The 19,863-nt window shown below is 49.9% G+C and overlaps 1 protein-coding gene across 5 annotated transcripts in view; it reads right to left on the bottom strand.

The window, feature by feature from the left end:
* The window catches only part of HIVEP3 (HIVEP zinc finger 3), a 475,965-nt gene that overhangs the window by 56,383 nt on the left and 399,719 nt on the right, over positions 1–19,863 (bottom strand). For all 5 annotated transcript variants that reach the window (XM_023258562.2, XM_045035629.1, XM_045035627.1 and 2 more), the window contains one exon: positions 1,370–6,984. In XM_023258562.2, coding sequence (XP_023114330.2) covers positions 1,370–6,427 — 5,058 coding nt within the window. In that variant the 5' untranslated portion in view covers positions 6,428–6,984. The remainder of the gene's footprint in view (positions 1–1,369; positions 6,985–19,863) is intronic.

A 19,863-nucleotide genomic window follows, 5' to 3' on the forward strand; every position in this document is an offset into this window, starting at 1 on the left:
ATGATTTGCCACTTTATGGCAAAAGTGGAAATCTCGTTTAGGGACGTCCGTAGACTGACAGGACGGTCAGAGAATACATCTGGGAAACAATCCTGTGAAGCATATCCAGCTGAGCTAAGGACAAACTCAGTGCGCAAATTTCACTCAATGATAAAAGAGGAGGACGCAAACACAGGAGAAGTTCCAGAACACAGTTTTGTTCATTTATCTGTAAGATGAATTTAGTTTAGTGGATTTATGCCTGATTTGAGCAAAGCATCTGGCCTGAAGACACACTGATGAACATTTTAAAATTTGCAGTCACTTTTACGGCCTTCTTTCCTCAAATGTTTGGAAGAAGAAAAAATGGAGTCTCTGGAGTCAGATCTAAGTGCAAATTCTGGGTTTGCCAAATATCTACCATATATGGCCTTGACTTCTCTCACCCCTGACCCTTGGGTCCCTCACCTATAGAGAGGGGATGGTGCTCCTGCCTCATAAGTAGAAATAACCACTGACTGGATTCAAGGGCCCAGCACAGCGCCTGGCACATTGAGGCTACTCAATCGACAGAACAATGTCAATCGGCCGACATGGCACGGCCGGGGTCCTTAGGCTGGCCTTATCAGGGTATGGAGCTGTTTGGGTATCTGAAGCAAAGTTGGAAATATCAAATTTCCAATTTCCTGAACTTGCAGGGGTCACTCTATGGCTCCTGGAGCAGCCTCAGATCAGAGGCAACGGAGGAGTACATGTGAACCCTTAGTCAGGGCCAGGTGCTGCCACACAGCACAGCTGTGAGTGATCTTGCCCCCTACTGGTGAGGGGGAGCACTGCAGCCAACACTTTCTTTTCCAGCCAGCTCGTGGAAAAGAAAGAAGAAATATTTCAGGAGTTGTTTGTGCCAAATTCTAGAAACTCTGGGAGTGGGAAGATTCTGAGTGGTAACCAGAGAATGGAAATAGCAGGTGTAGAGAATAAGAAAAGCAGGAAAAGGCTGACAGGACAAGGAAGGAACGTAGGCAGTGGCATAAAGTTTTGAAATTGCTGCAGACTTTCCCATCAGCCAAGGTTTCTGATTCAGTCTTTTGGAGATTTTTTTTTTTTTTTGTCCTGACTCAGATGGTGTCTTTGCTTTACCAATAGAAGCTACTAATGGGAAAGCAGGATCACTTTAAAGCTTACTTTATCGAAATGTATCTAGTCTGACGATGAGGGACACACAAAGAAACCCAATAAATATGTTTTCTCATACGGTGGTCAGTCACAGGAAATCTGCCCACTCGTTCTGCTCTAGTGATGCAAACAGAACTTGAGGAGAGTGTGCCTTTAAAAGCTCAGCACAGGCTTCAGCAATACAGCAAGGAGAAGGAGAACAAGGCAGACTTACCTCTGTCATGCGGGGCTTGCGGGAGCTGGATGGCACAAGCCTTCCTGTCTCAGGATGCGGAGCTGTGGCCATGGTATATGTTTCTTTGCTCACCTTCTGCTTAGACCTCAGGAGGGACAAAGCAGCTTTAGTGGAAACCCCCGGAAGGTTGGGGTTGTACAAACTTATGCACCAACCAGCGTAAACAGAGGACCTCCTATCTGCATGCTGGATGTGATTTGGCTTAATGTAGTTTAAATAGCACCAACTGACATTAGTGGTCGTGTGGAGGCTGGGGAACTGCAGTACCTTCTTTGAGTCCGTACCTTCTTGCGACTTGGCTGGTCTGGGGGACGTTTCTGACAGAGGCAGCGAGCTGGAAGGTGCCAGTGGAGGGAGGTCAGGTTGTTCCTTGGAATCTTCTTTCTTCACACTCAGTGAGGGCAGCCCTCTTCGGTGAGGCTTAGCGGATGGCTGGGCATATTCCTTCAAAGCCTCTGAGCCTGGGGCCGTCACATGGGACAACGAGGAGTGAGGAAGGGGACTGATTTCCTTTGGGTCAGACGGATCTGAGGATAGGCTGGACAGTGTTTCTAGCTCCCTCCTGGCCTGGCCCTGGCTGCCCAAGTGGGACTTCTCCAGCCTCTTGCCGTCCTCCGTGCTGGTGAGCACCACGCTGCATGGTTTTACCAGCTCAAGTTTTTCATCTGCCTTGGAAGCCTCCTCTTCCTTCACCCTTTTTTGCTGCTGGGTTTCCATGGTAAGTTCAAGGCTGCCAGCTGGTGAAAGGACACGTTTGCTCCCCCCGACCGTTGAAGAACTCCCCTCCGGGCTCAGGACGCTCTCCGAGGACAGGGAGGCGCCTTTTCTTTCGGGCAATGTCACAGGCACTCTCAAGTATGGAGTCGGGAAACCTCTGCTCTGCTCTTCGCTCACCCCAGCCGACCCAGGCCGGACCTCGTACACATCCGTCCCACACACAGTTGTCCCTTTGCACGGGGGCTCCTCAAACTTGGGAAGAGTCACGGTTGTTGAGCTGCTCTGGGACTGGGTGACCAGGATCTGGGACAGGGTGGTGTACATGGCACTCCCGTAGGACGGCATGTTGGTCTGAATGCGGACGGGCACAACCAGGGATACCATGGTGTCTGGGCAGGCGGGCAGGGTCAGCGGGGGGGCTGATGTGGGTGCCGAGCAGCTGGCCGGGGGAGCCACGGGGGACAGCTGGACATCGCTGCTGTACTCTGTGCCGGGGGAGAGGCCGGCGGTTCCCGTTGCCAGCGGGGCCGGGCTGGTTTTGATCTGGGGCAGATGGCTCTCCACGTCGCCGGGGAGCGGAAGCGAGAACTGGGATTGCAGAGGCAGGAAAAATCCAGAAGAGAGTGCCGACGAGGCAGGGTACGGCACGGGAAGAAACGAAGGGGGCTGCCGGAAGGGGAGGCTGGCTGGGTGAGGCATGAGCTGGGGGAGGTGGAGCTGGCCCGGGTGCAGAACGGTGGGCTGGAGGGGAAGTGGCGGGGCTTGAAATAAGGAGGGAGGAAGCGGCGGCATGGAGTACGGGGCGGAGAGGAGGCTGGACATGGCCTGGGTGGAGAAGAATTCCGAAGACTGTCCTGGCTCGTGCTGCAAGAGGGGCTGGAAGGAGAAGAGGGAGACGGGTGGGGGCAGGTAGGGTTTCTCATGCAGGGGGAGCTGGGCAACGGGGTGGTGGAACGCCTGCAGAGCTTCTGTGTAGGGCGGAGTGGACCCCAGCTGGGGTCTGTCCTGCCCCTGGCTCTTGCCTCCCGGGTGCCCGCTGTGCGAGGTGGCCGCCGAGGAAATCTGGGGCAGCGAGCTTTTGGCGGAAGGCTTACTGCATGAGGGCTTTGGTTCCTCGCTCTCCTGTCGTCCCTTGGGGGCGGCCTCTGGCTCAGTTTCTGGAGGCCTGCTCAGAGAGGCCTGTCTCACCAAAAAGCATTTCCTTCTCTCTGGCGGGGCTGTGGGGGCCGCCGGGGCAGCGGGAGCCGCTGGGGCCGGCGCCGAAGAGCCTGTCAGGGACAAGCTGCCGTAGTCGAATGATTTGCTGCGTGTCTCAGTCATGTGGGCGGAGTGGGAAATGTTGGGGCTCTGCTCTGAGGCTGACCTCCGCATCTCTCGGGCGTGCGGGTGGTGGCTGGGGACGGTCAGCATGTGGGTGCCCAAGGGTTTGGGGCGCGTGTCGGACGAGGGCCCCGGGGCCTCGGCTTTCCCGTGGTCATCCCTCTCGAAGGAGGCGGAGCGGCTGGACCCGCTCAGAGAGACACCGCTCTCCTGGCTGGGGCTGCGAGACAGGGGCGCGGAGGACTCGAAGCTGGACTCCCCCGATGACTGGGCCATCTCTGCCAGGCGCAGCCTCTTCTTCTTAGGGGGCAGCTTCTCTGCCGGGAGCTGGGCGAGCGTCTGGCTGCGCTGGGGCCACTGGAATCCCTCTGTCTTCTCGGGCTCCTTGGGAGGTGGCTCAGGCTCCGTGTCTGGCCGGTCGGGCTCCTCCGTCACCAGGATCTCGGGGACCTGGATGTTGGGCTGGCGGACCAGCCTGGGCTGCAGGGAGTGGGCGGAGCGTCCGTGTGGGGCGGGCGGGGGTGAGGAGAACGGGGCCGGGGGCTTGTCTTCCCCTTCCAGGCCGCTGGGCTGCTCCAGGGAGTCGGACTTCTCGAAGGAGCTGGTGTGCTGGATGACGGAAATTTCTTTGGACGTTGTTCTCCTCTCCTTCCCCGACTCGAGACCAGACCCTGGCTTGGGAGTCCTCGGCGGGAAGCCCGCGGGTCCCTCCAGGGAGGGCACTGACTTACTCGGTTCTGCTGGTGACTTGGTGGACTCCGGGGGAAGGTTCCGAGCAGCATCGGACGGCCCGGGGCTGCCAAACTGACTTTTAGTCGACTCAAAGGCAGGCGGCTCTTCCTCATCCCCGAGGCTCTTCTCCTTCCTCCTCTTCCTCAGCGGAGTGAGCTCCAAGGTGGTCCCCAGCTTGTAATGCATCATCTGGGACCAGGGCTCGTGCTCAGCCTGACTCTTTTCGGCTTCTGGGGACACGTGAGCACCTGCAGAGACGGGCTTTGTGATCTGCAGCTCCGAGCAGTAGTACTTCCTGTGGGCTTCGTAATTGTCCCTTTTCTTGTACCGAGCACCGCATATGTTACATTCATAGATCACCCCTTTTGTTTTCAAGCCCTTCTTGGTCTTTTTGGTGAGGTCACTTTCCTTGGGTTCCGGCTCGTCCGCGGGTTTGGAGGCTGTGTCTTTGCTACTGGGCCCAGCCTCCTCGGAACTGTACTCCCCTCCCAAAGGTAGTTCGATGGCCGGCTGGCGCTTGAGCATCCGGGGGTGGGAGGTAAGCACTTGAGTGCTGCGGCTCAGGGCTTCGGACTCGGTGACGTGGTCGTCGAACGAGTAGCTACCTCGGAAGGTGTGATGGGGGGTACTGAGGGTGCAGGTGGCGGAAGGCATTGAGTGGCTTCTCAGCAGAGGCACAGGGGGGGTGGTGCTGGGCGGGTGCTGGAGGCTCAGCAGTGATTGTTCGGGCTTCGTCGTTTTCTCGCCGTGGGACGACAGGGGCTCCCGGTAGAGGCTGGATTTGGGGGACTCCATGCTGCTGCGCCTGGACAGCGAGCTCCTCCTCGGCTTCACGCTGTCTATCTCGCTGGTGTCCACCACGGCCTCGTTGATGGTGATGAGCTTGGTGATGTGCTCTATGACCTGCGTCCGGGGCACAGACAAAGGCACCAGGCTGGGCTTGTCTTCGGTGGACAGCGGCAGGAGGGGCTGCGTGGACGTGGCCGTCAGCATGGCGGTCCGCTGCCCGATCCGCCCGCACTTGCCGAAGATGATCTCGGCATAGGACCTGGCGTTGGTGTTCGGGGGGCTGACCTGCTGCTCGGCGCTCTCAGAGCGGGAGAAATATCCAGACTCCGTGCTTCCTTTGCTGCCCGGGCTCAGAAACGCCTGCTCGTCCATCACCTTTTTCCTCTCACTCAAGCGGAGGGCCAGCTTCTGCTTTATCGTGTGGGTGTCTTCGGGTTTCTGGCTCAGGGGGTGTTCGGAGGAGGGTTCCGAGAACGGGGTGGGGTCCTCGAGCGACGGGGCTGAGCTGGACTGGGACAAGGAACAGCGGTCGTGACTGGAGCCCTGGCTCCCAGAGCTGTACAAGCCGCTGGACAGGAGGGGGTGCTTGGGCCTGGGGGAGAGCTCTGTGGGGTGGGCAGACGTGGTGCCTGTTTCCTCTTCTGAGTCTGTGCTTTCCCCCTCGGTGGGCTCCTCGAACTCCTCCCCCGGGATCCTCTCCATCTCCAGCCCCGGGGGGTACATCTCGCCGCCCACCCCGGAGGCCAGGCCGGCTTTGATGCGGTGGGCGTGGGACTTCCTGTGCTTGTACAGGTTACTCTTGGTCTTGAAGGAGAAGCCGCAGGGGCCGCAGGGGTAGGGCCTCTCGCCCGTGTGCGAGCGGATGTGTTTCTGGAGCACGCTGGGCTTGGCGCAGGGCCGGCTACAGTACTGGCATATGTACTTGCCGGGCTTCTGCGGCTTCCTCTCCTTCTTGGGCGCCTCTTCTGGGGGCTTCAAGGTGACCTGGGAGGGACGGGGCACAAAGACTTTGGGGATGCCAGGCAGGTCCTCGGGGGGGATGATGGAAGCGTGGGAAGGCAGGAGCTGGCTTGGAGGATGGAGCCCAGGGGTCACGAAGGAGCTTGAGGGTCCAGGTCTCATGGGGTCGACCAGCTGCCACGCGGACCCCTCCAGGAGATGCTCCGGTTTGCCGGGCGACATGAATGCTGGTGTCAGAGGGTGCTGCGGAAGCTTCGAGATGGGGACGGAGGTTTCAATGGAGGACCTCTTAGGGCCTGTTTTCTCCTGAGAGCCTTCCCTAAGAACCGACGAGGGGCCCGGGAAGGGCTGCGGGGCGAGGAGCTCTTGGAGGGGGCCCTCTGGGGTGGCAGTCGTGCCGCTGCCTGGGTACGGGGCACTGGACGAAACACTGGCCTGCACGGCCTCTCCTTTGGTCAGCCGCTTCCGGGGACTTCCCTCAGCCTTCTTGGTGCCCTTGACACTTTGTTCAGGATCCATGACCTCCACGGAGACTTCAGATGCTATTCAGGGAGGGTCGGGGCAGGCTGCATTTATGAATAATCCAAGTGTCCCAAGGAGGCGTCTGGCTTTGGCCACATTGGTCAAGAGCTGCCGGAAGCCAAACCCAAGATGGGCTTTGGGAGTTTTGTTTTTTGTTTATTTTATTTTTTTTTGCGAGTGTCACTGGCTGCGAGCGGACTCGGAGGAGGTCATCGGGGCCCAAACTATTCACACTGGTGAGGCATGGCCCTCTACTTCGAAGACAGAAAATGCGCCAGCACTTTCTGCCTGAATGTCTGTCCTGGAAACGTCATGAAGGATGTCAACGTTGCCATCCTAGTGTTTCAGTTGGCAGTGGCAAATGGCCACCCACGAGTCCCCTGTGTGCTATGCGAACGGTTGGAGGCTGGAGACATCTGTGTGCACGGCCCGATCATCCCTGGTCCCCGCACTAGACAAGCCACGCTGGGTGCCTCGGGCAGCTCCGGCCGGCCCCTGCTCCCCTCTGGTCCCGTGTTGGAGATCAGTGGCCGCAGAGGGGAATTCACGCTCTTCTGTTTGACAAAAGCACACACACAGAAATACACACACAAGAGAAGAGACAGTTACTGCAACTTATCCACGGCCCGTGCAGCGGGAGTCTGTGAGATGTGCTGATATCCCCACAAGGTTAACCAGGGAGGTTCGACCAGAAGTCACAGCCCCTGACTCTAAGCACCCAAGCAATGGTCCGAACCTCCCTCACCCGCATTCACGGTGGTGTTGGGTGACTTGAATGTCACCTGCGGTGTTCCGCAAACTGCAGGGCAGTTGGGGACGGGAGGCCTCTGAGGCAGGGTCAGCTTGCGAAGCCTCAGCTGCCCAAGCTGTAAAATGGGATAAGATCAAGTCCTGCCTCAACTGTGCTTCAGGGCCGTGATGGAGTCCAACATGTTAGTGGATATAGATGCCACGAGACAAAGGTGGGTTTGTCCTACAGCTGGTCCTCCTGTGGTGCAGGGGGAGGTGCCGGTGTGTTATTCGGGGATGAGCTTTCCAAGGGATAGGTTTTTCCTGGATTAGCGTTATTCTCTCTCTGGCCCTGGGCTCTGAAGGTGGCCAGGAGGGGCACCATTTCACGGCTTGCGTCTCCCTTGCTGACCCAAGCCTGGGTTTCATGCTGAAGGTAAAACCACCACCCCAGGCTGTGGAGGCTCACAGTCTAACATGGCCATGACTACTCCATCAAGAAATAGCTAGGAGGATCATTCTGGCAGGTTCCTCCAGTTTTTCCTAGCAGTCAAAGAGGAAAGGGAGATGTGGTCCGTCACAGAGTCCCTACAGGCAGAGAGGAAGAAATATCTCAGTTCTTTGCAGGAAGCAAAGTCTTGCTTGAAAACAGCTTTTTCATGTGCACTTCAGACAGGGGCAGTGAATGGTGCACAAGGTCACCTCCATCTTCAAATGACATCCCCCCGGCAAACAGGGTGACTGACTTTTGCCAACAGAAGGTCACAACGCAGCCAGGGCTGTTCTTTGAGCGAGTCAAAGGCCTCCTGTAACTCAGGCAGAGGAGGCATCCTCACAGGGCAGGCTGAGTGTGGGGAAGGCAGACGAGTCTCGTTTCTCATATCACCATCAGTAGGGTGGCCAGGTAAGATATCACCCAAACTGGGGCATTTTTGAGAGTGAAAGAGGCACTATTACCAACTACGGAGCAGCAATGGGAACCAACCACGGCTGTCCCAGGCAAGCTGGAACAATGGTTCCCTTATAATCAATAGTCACCTTTGTGACTCAAACCAGGCACAAGCGCTGTCTCAGGGTGTCTGCTGCGAACTTTTCAGCTTTGCTCTGGGGGCTGAAATCCCACTATGGCCTCCTAATGGATTCTTAGAGATTGGGTGTCTAGTCAAATCCCCTCACTTGACATACGAAGAGGTTGAGGCTAGAAGGATAATGTGATTTTCCCTTAATCTTGCACAGGGATGGCAAGCGGGGCCAGAACACCCTGTGCCTCCCAACCCCAGGTCAGGGCTCGTCCCTCAATGAATAAATGCCCTCTACGCCTTCTGCAGCTCAATGGACACAGCAGTCTATAGCTCCATGTTCTATGAAAGCGATGGCTTGGCCCCAAGGGGCATGGCCATATCCCTGGAGAGTATCTGCAGGTGTCTAGAGGCTTAACAGCAAAGGAGGTCTTCCAGTTTTCACTATGACCTTGCTGTGGCTGCTGGAAAGGAGAAATGGGGAGCCCAGCAAAGGCTGAGAAGACCACCATGATGGCATTACCCAGGGCCTCGCCTATCTAACCTAAGTTAGGACGAGGCAGAGAGGTCATTTGCAGTGCGGACAGAGAACTATTCTCCTGGCTGGAACTCCTGGGCCTGGTTGCACCTGGTGGGGACCCTTGGGTGCTGTGTGTGGATCATAAAGGGTCTACTATACTTACTGTTTCTATTGACCCGTTCATGCAAGGATGTCAAAGCATCCCCCAAATACTAGCTACTGTTAAGCTTTGCTTCTTCCGGTGGATGGATGGAACCCTGTGGCATGACTGAGTCGGAGCGGGGGGTCAGTTGGCCAAGGAGGACACTAACATTGTTGAGCCCTATGGTCCTCCCTTCTCTCCAGGGGTAGGTGGGGAAGCGTCCCAATGGCTGAGGTTTGGAGCAGCTCGCAGGCCAGGTAGGAGGAGTGGGTGGATGAGGAAGACAGGTGACTGTTGTGTCATCAGGTGACTCACTGGGTCGGCACTACATGCCCAGGGTCAGCAGCCAGCCTCTACCTGTGAGCTGGGCCTGGTGCTTTTATAGAGAGGGCCCTTCTGTCTGCACTCTCTGAGGGAGGAGCAACCAGGGCATGTCCACACCATGGAGTCAGTAAGGCCTGTGAGCCGGAAGGCCCATTCTTTCCCTCTTCAGCAGGGTACCTGAGCCACGGGGGACGATGACAAGTGCAGAGCCACACTTGCCCTCAGGCTCCTGGGCCAGTGCTCTCTGCTGCCTTGATTGTACCTCATGACAGGTCTGAGTTGCTTAATACAAGGGGCAGTGGGAGGGGGCAGCTGGAACCGCGGGTATAGACATGGGGCAAACCTTCGAGAACGAAGAAGGCTTCAGTCTTGGAATGGACTGCAATTCAGACTGGCATGAACGCTTTCTTAACATTTTAACTCCTTTAGAAGGTCAATGTCTTTTATTTTTTTAGTGTTTCATTTATTTTTTGAGAGAGAGAGAGAGAAAGAGAGAGAGAGAGAGAGCACAAGTTGGGGAGGGGCAGAGAGAGAGGAGGACAGAGAATCCGAAGCAGGCTCTGTGCTGACAGGCTGACAGCAGTGAGCCCGACACGGGGCTCAAACTCATAAACTACGAGATCATGATCTGAGCCAAAGGCGGATGCTCAGCTGGCTGAGCCACCCAGGCACCCCTAGAAGGACAAGTTCTAATCACTGTGACCAAGTGACACCAAGAAAACGGTTCTTTTATCCCTTCTATGCTGAGGGTATGTGTAAAATTTTAATATAAACTTGAAGTAACAGAGGAAAAAGATGCTTCTCCAGAGAATTGGTACTTATCAAAGTCATGGCATGAGGTCAGAGGCAGAGGGTTTTGCTGACAGGGTCCAGGGGCCTGGCTAACTGGGGCCAGAGGGAGGAAAGGCATCACCTGATGATGGTGGCAGAATGGCCATGGGGTCCGTGTCGTCTGCCACTTAGGCCACAGCCCTCAGAGAGCTCTGGCTTAGAAACCAGCTTTGAACCACAAGGAGAAACTGAGCTTCAAGAGCCAGCAAGTTAGCATATCAGACAACTCAGCCTCCACTTCTGGAAGCTTCCATAAGTCTAGCTGTCAGCTCAACAGGGAAGAGAGCAGGGTGCTGGGGCTGGAGACCCACAAAGCATTAGAATATCCTCTGCAGACTCGTGTAAGTGTGACCACATGCTAAATTCCTAGAAGGGGAAATACTTGGCCAAGAGGAATTTACCCTGAAGCTTTTGCTGGGTCCTGACAAATAGCTCTCCCCAAGGCACAAATTTACACACCCGCCAGTTGCGTGTGAGGACTGTTTCTCCAAACTCCTTCCTACCTAGAATGTAACCAAACTCTTTAACATTTCCTAACATGAGAGGCAAAATAGTTGTGTTAGCTTCCTCCTGCTGCTGTCACAAACTATCACAAACAGTGCCTTAAAACAACCCAACTTACCATCTTATGGCTTTAGAGGTCAGAAGTCTGACATGGGTTTTCACTAGGCTAAAATCAAGGTAGGGCTACGTTCCCAACCTTCTTCTCGCCAGGGGCTGCAGGGAAGAATCGCTTTTATTACCTTTTCCCACTTCTAGAGCCTGCCTGCATCCCTTGGCACAGGGTCCCTTCTGTCCTCAAACCCATCCAGCAATGGCGGCCATATCCTTCTCACACTGAATCATGAATGCTGACTACCCTGCCTCTCTTTTTCCCTTGTAAGGACTCTTGTAATGACATTGGGCCCACCTGGATAATCCAGGCTCATGTCCTACCTGCAGACTCTTAATTTAATCACACATGCAAAACTCATTTGGCCACAAAAGGTAACATACTTACAGGTTCAGGGATTAAGATGTGTGACATCTTTGGGGGTCATTATTCTGCCGACCATAATGATATCTTATTTTTCTTACATCTGTGTTTCTTGATGTCTAGTGAAGCTTAGGGTTCTGCATAAACTTATTAACCCATTATTTCATTCAGGGGATTATCTTTCATATCCTTTGTGTATGTTTCTAAAAATTATATTTTTCTTATTGGTTTATGTAAACTCTTTAGATACGGGGCATTTTCATCCTTTTTATACTAACTGCAAACATTTCTATCTAGCGGTAGTCTTTAACTTTTCTCAACAGAAAAGTTTGGTTTCTGGGGCGCCTGGGTGGCTCAGTCGGTTAAGCGGCCGACCTCGGCTCAGGTCATGATCTCACGGTCTGTGAGTTCGAGCCCCGCGTCGGGCTCTGTACTGACAGCTCAGAGCCTGGAGCCTGTTTCAGATTCTGTGTCTCCCTCTCTCTGACCCTCCCCCGTTCATGCTCTGTCTCTCTCTGTCTCAAAAATAAATAAACGTTAAAAAAAATTAAAAAAAAAAAGAAAAGTTTGGTTTCTACATGGTCAAATGCAGAGTCAATCTTTCCCTTTTGGACTTTTAGATTTCACATCCAAGATTATTTTCTAGAATGTCACCTGATTTCTTCTGGTTCCTCTATGCTTTAATTTTTTTCTTTCCTCCCTCTGCCCCTCCACTCTTTTCCTCCATTCCTCACTCCCTCCATCCTTCCCTCTTCTGCTTACTTCCTTTCCATTGGATCTTGGTTCCATTTGCCGTTTATTTTTGTATAAGGAATGAAGGAGGGTCAAGCTTAATTTTTTTCCAATACAGGTATCCAGTTGTCCTAACATCATTATTGATGTTAAGACATCAATATTCAGAATCCACCTCACCCCTCTGAAATGCCCTGGGACATTTTCTAAAAGCACAGGTTCTAACCCCATTCCAGATCCACCAAAACAGAAGCTCTGGGAAAAGGGCCCCAGAATCCACATTTTTACAAATCTCTCCATGTAAATCTGACATACACTGTTCTTTTCTACAGAAAAACTCCTCTAAGTGCCTCTTAAAACTAATCACCTTGCCTCTAGGCTCCCAACCTTCCCCACAACACCCCACCATTCACTGTGGGAAGAGAAATCTCTTCAGTTGCCAACCTCACCCAGCCTTTCCCTCTGTCAAGAACTCTCAATAGCTCCCCACTGTAGGGAGATTTCAGCCACGGGCATGTCAGCTCCAACAGGCCCCACCCCACCTTCCCAAGCCTTCTCTCTCCACCCTGCAGTTTTCACTGTGCATCACCTCTAACTGGCATGCTCTTGACCTCTCTGCGTTTACACACTGCTGTTGCCCAGGGAACAGGGAAAGGAATCTGAATGCTAATCCCACAGAGGAGTTAGGGAATGCTTCCCAGAAGAAGTTGTGTTTGAGCTGGGCCTTGAAAGATGGGGAAAATATTGATGGCTAGATTTGGAAGGAAGGGATTCTAGTCTAGGAGGGAAGTACAACATATGCAGAGCATGGGAGGCTGGAACGTTGCCACAGGGAATGTTGAGTTTGTGGCCTCTGCCCCAGCCAGGGCTTTGGGACTCCTGAATCCAGAGTGTCTGGGCAAGGACCCCACACTGTGCTGGGGTGAGTTCAGGGCACAGGCAGGAGCTTCCACACATTCCCTCCTACGTCCTAGAATAACAACAACAAAAAGGCCCAAACTGTGAAGGCTCAGTTGTGCCACACATCTTGTAAGTGAGCTGGGGTTAGTACTGGCCCTCGGCCCTTGGAAAGCAGGTGGAGGGCACAGTCCATCCCATTGGGTGGCCAGAGGCAACTTCTTGGCTGGATCAGGTTTTCAGAGCAACCACACACACATGCACGCTCTGGCCTGGATTCACTCATGGAAAATAGGTACTACCAGGGTCTGACAGACTGCCTATGTTGGGATGAAGTTTTCCACTAACCTAATTTGTCAGCTAGGGGGGCTTCCTTAAGAAGCCCAGGATGTCAGGCCTGTGGCTTAACCAGTTCATCAGCATCTTCCCAGCAAACCTGTCTTTCCCAGACTGGACAGAGACTAGGCATTATTCATCTTCCTATTTCTAGTGCCTGGCACTGGCCCCAGCACTGAGTAAAATATTGAAAATATTTTCAAAATACTTAAATGAGCATCTACCATGTCCCCAGGCTATACTAAAGATTAACATATTGATCCTCACTCAGGTCCCCGTTTTTGCAGATGAGAGGACCAAGCAAGGCTCCACGAACTGACACTCATTGCTTCAGATAACACAAGAAAGGGCAGAGGCAGGCTTTGAACCCCGAGAGCAGACCGCCACCCAGCAACCGCCCCCAAGAGTGCTGACCTTGATCACAAGGGCCCAGATGGATTTCATCTTCCTTCCCAGAGCCCATCCAGGAAGTCTTCCTGGTTAACTACAGCCACCTCCATTTGCACCAAATTCTCTTCCCCATGTGTAAACCACTCTGCATGACTCTGTTCACTTCAGGGCTGCGTTTCTTGATAAATGCTTTCCCTCCAGTGAGTAGTACATTATTCACTGTCTGGGAGGCTCCCAAATCATTTCCCTTGGATGACTGTGGTTTCTGCAAGCCTACTTTTCTCTCTCCTCCTTCCTAACCCCAAAACCCAGACAGGGCTTGGAATTTCTGCTCACTGGTCAAAGAGCAAAGTCTATTCATAAGAAAGAGAAACCTAGGCATTCCCGGGTGAGTTACACCAGGCTGCTGCTTGTATTCCTGTTAGAGCACCCAGGGACCAAGGTGGAACTGACATCAAAGGGCAGACAAGGTCTCCAGCAACATCCCTGAGGAAAGCAGGAACATGTTTTACAGTCAAGACCAAGAAATAATGCAGACAGAACTCTGCTCCATTAGACCCGGGGAAGGCCAGACTTAGTCCTGAGTATGTGTGGTTGTGACAACTCAGGCATGAGTCCTAACCAGTGTCCTGTGTCTAGGCTGACAGCTGAACTCGTATCATGTGTTGGGGCTTTCCGCCTGTTCCACACAATAGCTTTATCAGGCAGGGACCATTGCCATTCTCATGTTACAGATGAGGACACGGGCACACAATCACGAAGCTGGTAATGGCACAGCCAGAACCTGAACCTGGGCCATTGGGTGATCTCTGCAGTAGACACCCTTTAAGGCAGCAGAGTCCTGGAAGACAGAACTTGGATTCCAGTCATAGTCCTAACACATGGGTAAGTAAACGCTATTCTTAGCAGCCTTCCTTGCCATCATGTGGGCTGGCCTTGTTAAGAGCTTTGTTTCCCCCTTTTATCTAGAAAAGTATCTACAATGTTTAAGTCTTGCACCCATTGACATTGAAAATGAACCACAGTCAGGGGCTGTAGTCTGGCCTCCGTAAGGGTCTGGTGAACCCCCAGATGCTTGTAGTTCATTAATCTTCTAAGTTCTCTATTGTTATAAATCTTGTTATCTATCCACTTACCTAACTCAGCATTTATGTATATCCACCTTGTTTGGTAAAGATTAAAAGAGGTTTCTGGATGCCGGTGAGAGCTGGTGTGCCTCTGAACTTAACTCGACCTGCTTATCTAAGTGGTCCAGGCAGTACTTGCGGGTCAAAGGGCTTAGGGAAGAACAAGCCTGAATCGAGAGCTGGGCCGGGTAGGGCAGACTTGTCTCCTGGCCATTGCGTTCTGCCAGTCTGTCATCAACACTGCCTAGGAAACACCTGCACTCCACATTTGGCCGTGGCCTTCTCTCTCATTAGTTTACAGCAGGTCTCTAGCTGTCCCTTGGATGGTTTTTTTGTTTCTACACAAATGACCATGGTATAAAAGGAACTCTTGTCTACAAGCCTCCTGGGTTGTTAAGGTTCTTTGGTCTACTATGAAGGGCAATTGATAGACTACACTATAACACACACACACACACACACACACACACACACACACACATTATAGAATAAACTATATAAAGAAAAATGACCAGGGAGACTGGGCAGCATATATGGTGCATTCTAAAATTGGACAATGACAAAAGTAGGGACTACCTGTGGTCCATATCATTCTTGCCCACCTGGCAGGATGAATGTAACTGTGCTAGCAGTGACATGGGAGTTACAATGATCATCTTACAACTCGTTTGTTCATTTATTCACTCAGTCTGCCAGCATTACATGGGCCTTCTCAATGCCAGACCAGCAATATGAAAACAGACATAAATTATAGACTTTACTCTAAAGTTACAGTAATCAACACAGTATGGTACCAACACAAGGAGAGACCAAAAAAAAAAAAAATCATCAATGGAAACAACAAGGTAATGAAACAGACCCCCTCATATATAATTACCTGATTTGTAACTAAGGTGCTATTATATTTGGTGGGGGAAATAATAGTCTTTTCAATACATGGTGCTGAAACAACTGAATATCTATGCAGGAAAAAAAATGAACCTTGGGCCCTACCCCTACCATACACATAAGTTAACATGAAAAGATGATCAGCCTTGATACAAAAGATTAAGTTATAAAGCTAATAGAAGAATACACAAGAGGGGCGCCTGGATGGCTCAGTCGGTTAAGCGTCCGACTTCAGCTCAGGTGACGATCTCGCGGTCCGTGAGTTTGAGCCCTGCGTCGGGCTCTGGGCTGATGGCTCAGAGCCTGGAGCCTGCTTCCGATTCTGTGTCTCTCTCTCTCTCTGCCCCTCCCCCGTTCATGCTTTGTCTCTCTCTGTCTCAAAAATAAATAAACTTTAAAAACAAAAAATTAAAAAAAAAAAAGAATACACAAGAATATATTATCATGAACTTGGGGCCAGCAAAGATTTCTTACACAGTTTACAAAATGCATAATCACATCATCATAAAGGAAAGGATTGGTAAATTGGGCCTCATTAAAATGAAAAACTTCTGCAGAAAACTTTCTGAACATTGGCAAAATCCTCAGAGCCAAACACCCAACTTCTGTTCATCAGAACGTAATAGAGTAAAAATACAAACCACAGACTGGGAGAAGATATTTGTGATACTTATTCAACAAAGGACTCATCTAGAATATAGGAAGTCCTAAAAATGAGTTTAAAAAGGCAGACAACCCAATTAAAAATGGCCCAAATTAACTCAAAATGTATCAAAGACCTAAACATAAGAGCTAAAACTATAAAACTCTTAGGAGGAAACATAGGGGGAATACTTCATGATATTGGATTTAGCAATGATTTCTTGGATATGACACTAAGAGAACAGGCAATCAAAGTAAAAATAAGCTGGATTTAATCAAAATTTAAAACTTTTGCGCAGGACAGGACATAATCAACAGAGTGAAAAGGCAACCTATAGAATGGGAGAAGATATTGGCAAATCATATATGTGAGAAGGGGTTAGTATTGAGAATACATAAAGAAATCCTACATCTCAAGAACAAAAACCAAAAAACCAGATTAAAAAATGAACAAAGGACTTGAATAGACATTTCTCCAAAGGAGAAGCACAAATGGTCAACAAACAGGAAAAGATGTTCAACATCACTAATCATTAGGGAAATGCAAATCAAAACCATGAGATATCACATCACACACATTGGAAAAACTACCCTACAAAAACAAAAAACAGAAAATAACAAGTGTTGGCGAAGATGTGGAGAAATTGGAACCATTGTGTACTGTTGATGGGAACGTATAATGGGATAGCTTTTATAAAATCATACGGCACTTCCTCAAAAAAATTAAAAATAGGATTACTATATGATCTGGCAATTCCACTTCTGGGTATAAACTCCAAAACACTGAAATTCAGAGTCTCAAAGAAGTATCTGTCCGCTCATGTTCATAGTAGCATTATTCACAACCGCCGAAAGTTGGAAGTAACCCAAGTGTTCACTAGGGATGAATGGATAAACAAAATGTGGTATATACATCAATGGAATATTATCCTGTCCACCTTAAAGTGGAAGGAAATTCTCACACATTCTACCACGTAGATGAACTTTGAGGATATTATACTAAGTGAAATCAGCCAGTCACACAAAAAGAGAAAGAAGTCAGTCACAAAAACAAACAAACAAAAACAACGAATACTGTATGATTCCACTTATATGAGATACTAGAATAGTCAGATTCTTTTTTTTAAAAATTTTTTTTTCAACGTTTTTATTTATTTTTGGGACAGAGAGAGACAGAGCATGAACAGGCGAGGGGCAGAGAGAGAGGGAGACACAGAATCGGAAACAGGCTCCAGGCTCCGAGCCATCAGCGCAGAGCCCAACGCGGGGCTCGAACCCACGGACCTCGAGATCGTGACCCGACTGAAGTCGGATGCTTAACCGACTGCGCCACCCAGGCGCCCCTAGAATAGTCAGATTCTTAAAGACAGAAAGAATTGTGGCTGACAGGGGCTGGGGAGGGGTGGGAAAATTGTTGCTTAATGAGTATAGAGCTTCAGTTTTGCAAGATGAAAAGAATTCTGGAGATTCATTCACATTGCACAACAATGTGAAAATCCTTAACACTACTGAACTTCAAAAACAGTTAAGAAGGTAAATTTTATGTTATATGTATTTTACCACAACCTTAAAAAATGGCAAAAGTTTTGAACAGGCATTTAAAAAAACAGGTTATCTAAATGGTCAATAAGCATATGAAAAGGTGTCAGCACCATTACTCATTAGGGAGATATAAATTAAATCTACCCCCCACCCCCCGCTCACCAGAATGACTAACACGAAACAGACAAAAGGGTACCAAATGTTGGCAAGGATGTGGAGCAACTGAACTCTTCTTGTCCACCGTTGGTGGGCAGGTAAGTAGACACAACCGCCTGGACAACTGATAGGCAAAATCTTCCATGCCAAACACACGCCCGCCCCATGACCCCAAAATTCCACTCCGAAGAAGATATCCCGCATAAGTGCATGTATCTATCCATCATAAAACACAAATGAGACTGTTCATAGTAGCTTTATCCATAATAGCCAAAAACTAGAAGAAACCTAAATGCCAACAACGAATAGAATGGATGAATAGATTGCAGCATATTCATACAGGAATTATTACATAGCAATAAAAAAGAACAAAGTTCTGCTACAGAAAAAATATAGATGGATCTCACAGATATAATAATAAGGAATTCAGACACAATAGACAATATACTGTATAATTCCACTTAATTGAAGTGTGAGAATAGGCAAGACGAATTTTATGGTATTAGAAATCAGAATAGTGGTTAGTTTAGCTCTGGTGGGGCAGGTGGATACTGACTAGGAAGGGAAATGCAGGAGATTTCTGGGGTGATAGAAATGTTCCATATATCGATCTGGTTATGTATATATTTCATAAGTGTATATATGTAAGAACTCCTGGCATTGTATACTTCAGATATGTGTATGTAATTGTACGTATGTTATGACTCAATAAAAAAAAAAAAAAGGCATGGACTTTGCACCTAAAGATACAAAGCCTATAAGGAGAGAGACACAAATAAAACCAGGTAACAAGGTGGGGTAGACGCCATGATGGTAATAGATTGAGTACAGGTTGGGGGTGGAGGGAGAGTTCCTGAGGGTAGGCTTTAGGGAAGGTACACTGGGCTCTGAAGGACGAAGGGGTTTCGCCACGCAGAAAAGTCCAAGTGTGGGTTAGTGTGGCAAAGGCAGGACGGTGCTGGGGTGAACCTCGAGCGTGTGAAGAGGCAGGCAGTCCAGCACTGCTAGAAGGTCAGGTCTTCAGAGCACAGGGATGGGGGAAGCCACTGAGGACACGAATCAAATAAGGCTTCTGGTCTGTTTGTTTCAGTGAGCTCTCCATAAACATTTGTTGAACGAACGAATGAGCCTTCCCACAGTCGTGACACATCTGATGCCTGGAGTCACAAAATAGGTGTGTTGTGTGGCAGCAGGTACTGATGTGACACAGTACTTGTGCGGCCGTGGAGTCCCATTTCTTCTAAAATTATTAATCTCCCCAAAGTCTAGTATCTTCCAGGCCCCAGAATTTGAAACCATCCTCACTCAGTTATGGTGCTGACTCCCTGCTATGAAAGCTGAGTAACTTTTTGTCACTTTTCGTTACTTCTCCCCAACTTCCTTCCAACCATCCCGCCATGTTTGACAGTCACATCTTGGTTGTTTTCTTCGCAGTTGCCTTTAACATCTTCCAATAATCTCCTTAAAGGGCAGTTTCCTTGTCTGTCAGCTTTAGATAATATCTCTCCACTATCTGTCGTGAACAATGAAGAAACGTGTCCGCACTCTCTTCCTTCCACCTCCTTTCCTCTGCCTACTTTCAAATTTTTGTTAGTTATATATTATTACTCTTCCATTGCCAACTTTCATAGCACGCTTCTTCTATAATTAAGCCTAGTCTATAGACTTGGGTGAATTTTAAGAATTGAAGCTAATCAACAATATGATTGTGAAGATACCACTCCCTGGGGAACCACTTAGTATGAATGGACTCAAGAAAAAGAAATGTAATTCCACATGATTGAAACTTCGTGACAAGAAAAGTCTACCATAAGTCAAGAACCAACCCATCTTCCTCTAAAGTATTTACGGCTTCCTTCACTTCTTGAATTGCACATCATCACCTTTTTGGATTCCTTTTTTGATTGAGAGAAATAACTCCAGGAGGTTTTCATTTTCATGTTTCTCCCCAGAGAAATACAGATGACTGAGTAATGAGCTTTCTGAACTCTTACACATAAAAAAAAATATTTTGATGTCAAAGTTTGAGAGGATAGAATTTGTAGTTCAAAATCAATGTCCTCTACAGTCTTAAAGGCACTGCTCCACTCTCCTTGGGCATCTTGTTTTACTGAAGAGAAATGCCGATGTAAGATCTTATTCTCTCTGGAAGCTTTTTGTTTTTCATTGTTGATATTCTGAC

This window comes from Felis catus, chromosome C1 (genome assembly GCF_018350175.1).
Source record: "Felis catus isolate Fca126 chromosome C1, F.catus_Fca126_mat1.0, whole genome shotgun sequence".
Classification (NCBI taxonomy): domain Eukaryota; kingdom Metazoa; phylum Chordata; class Mammalia; order Carnivora; family Felidae; genus Felis; species Felis catus.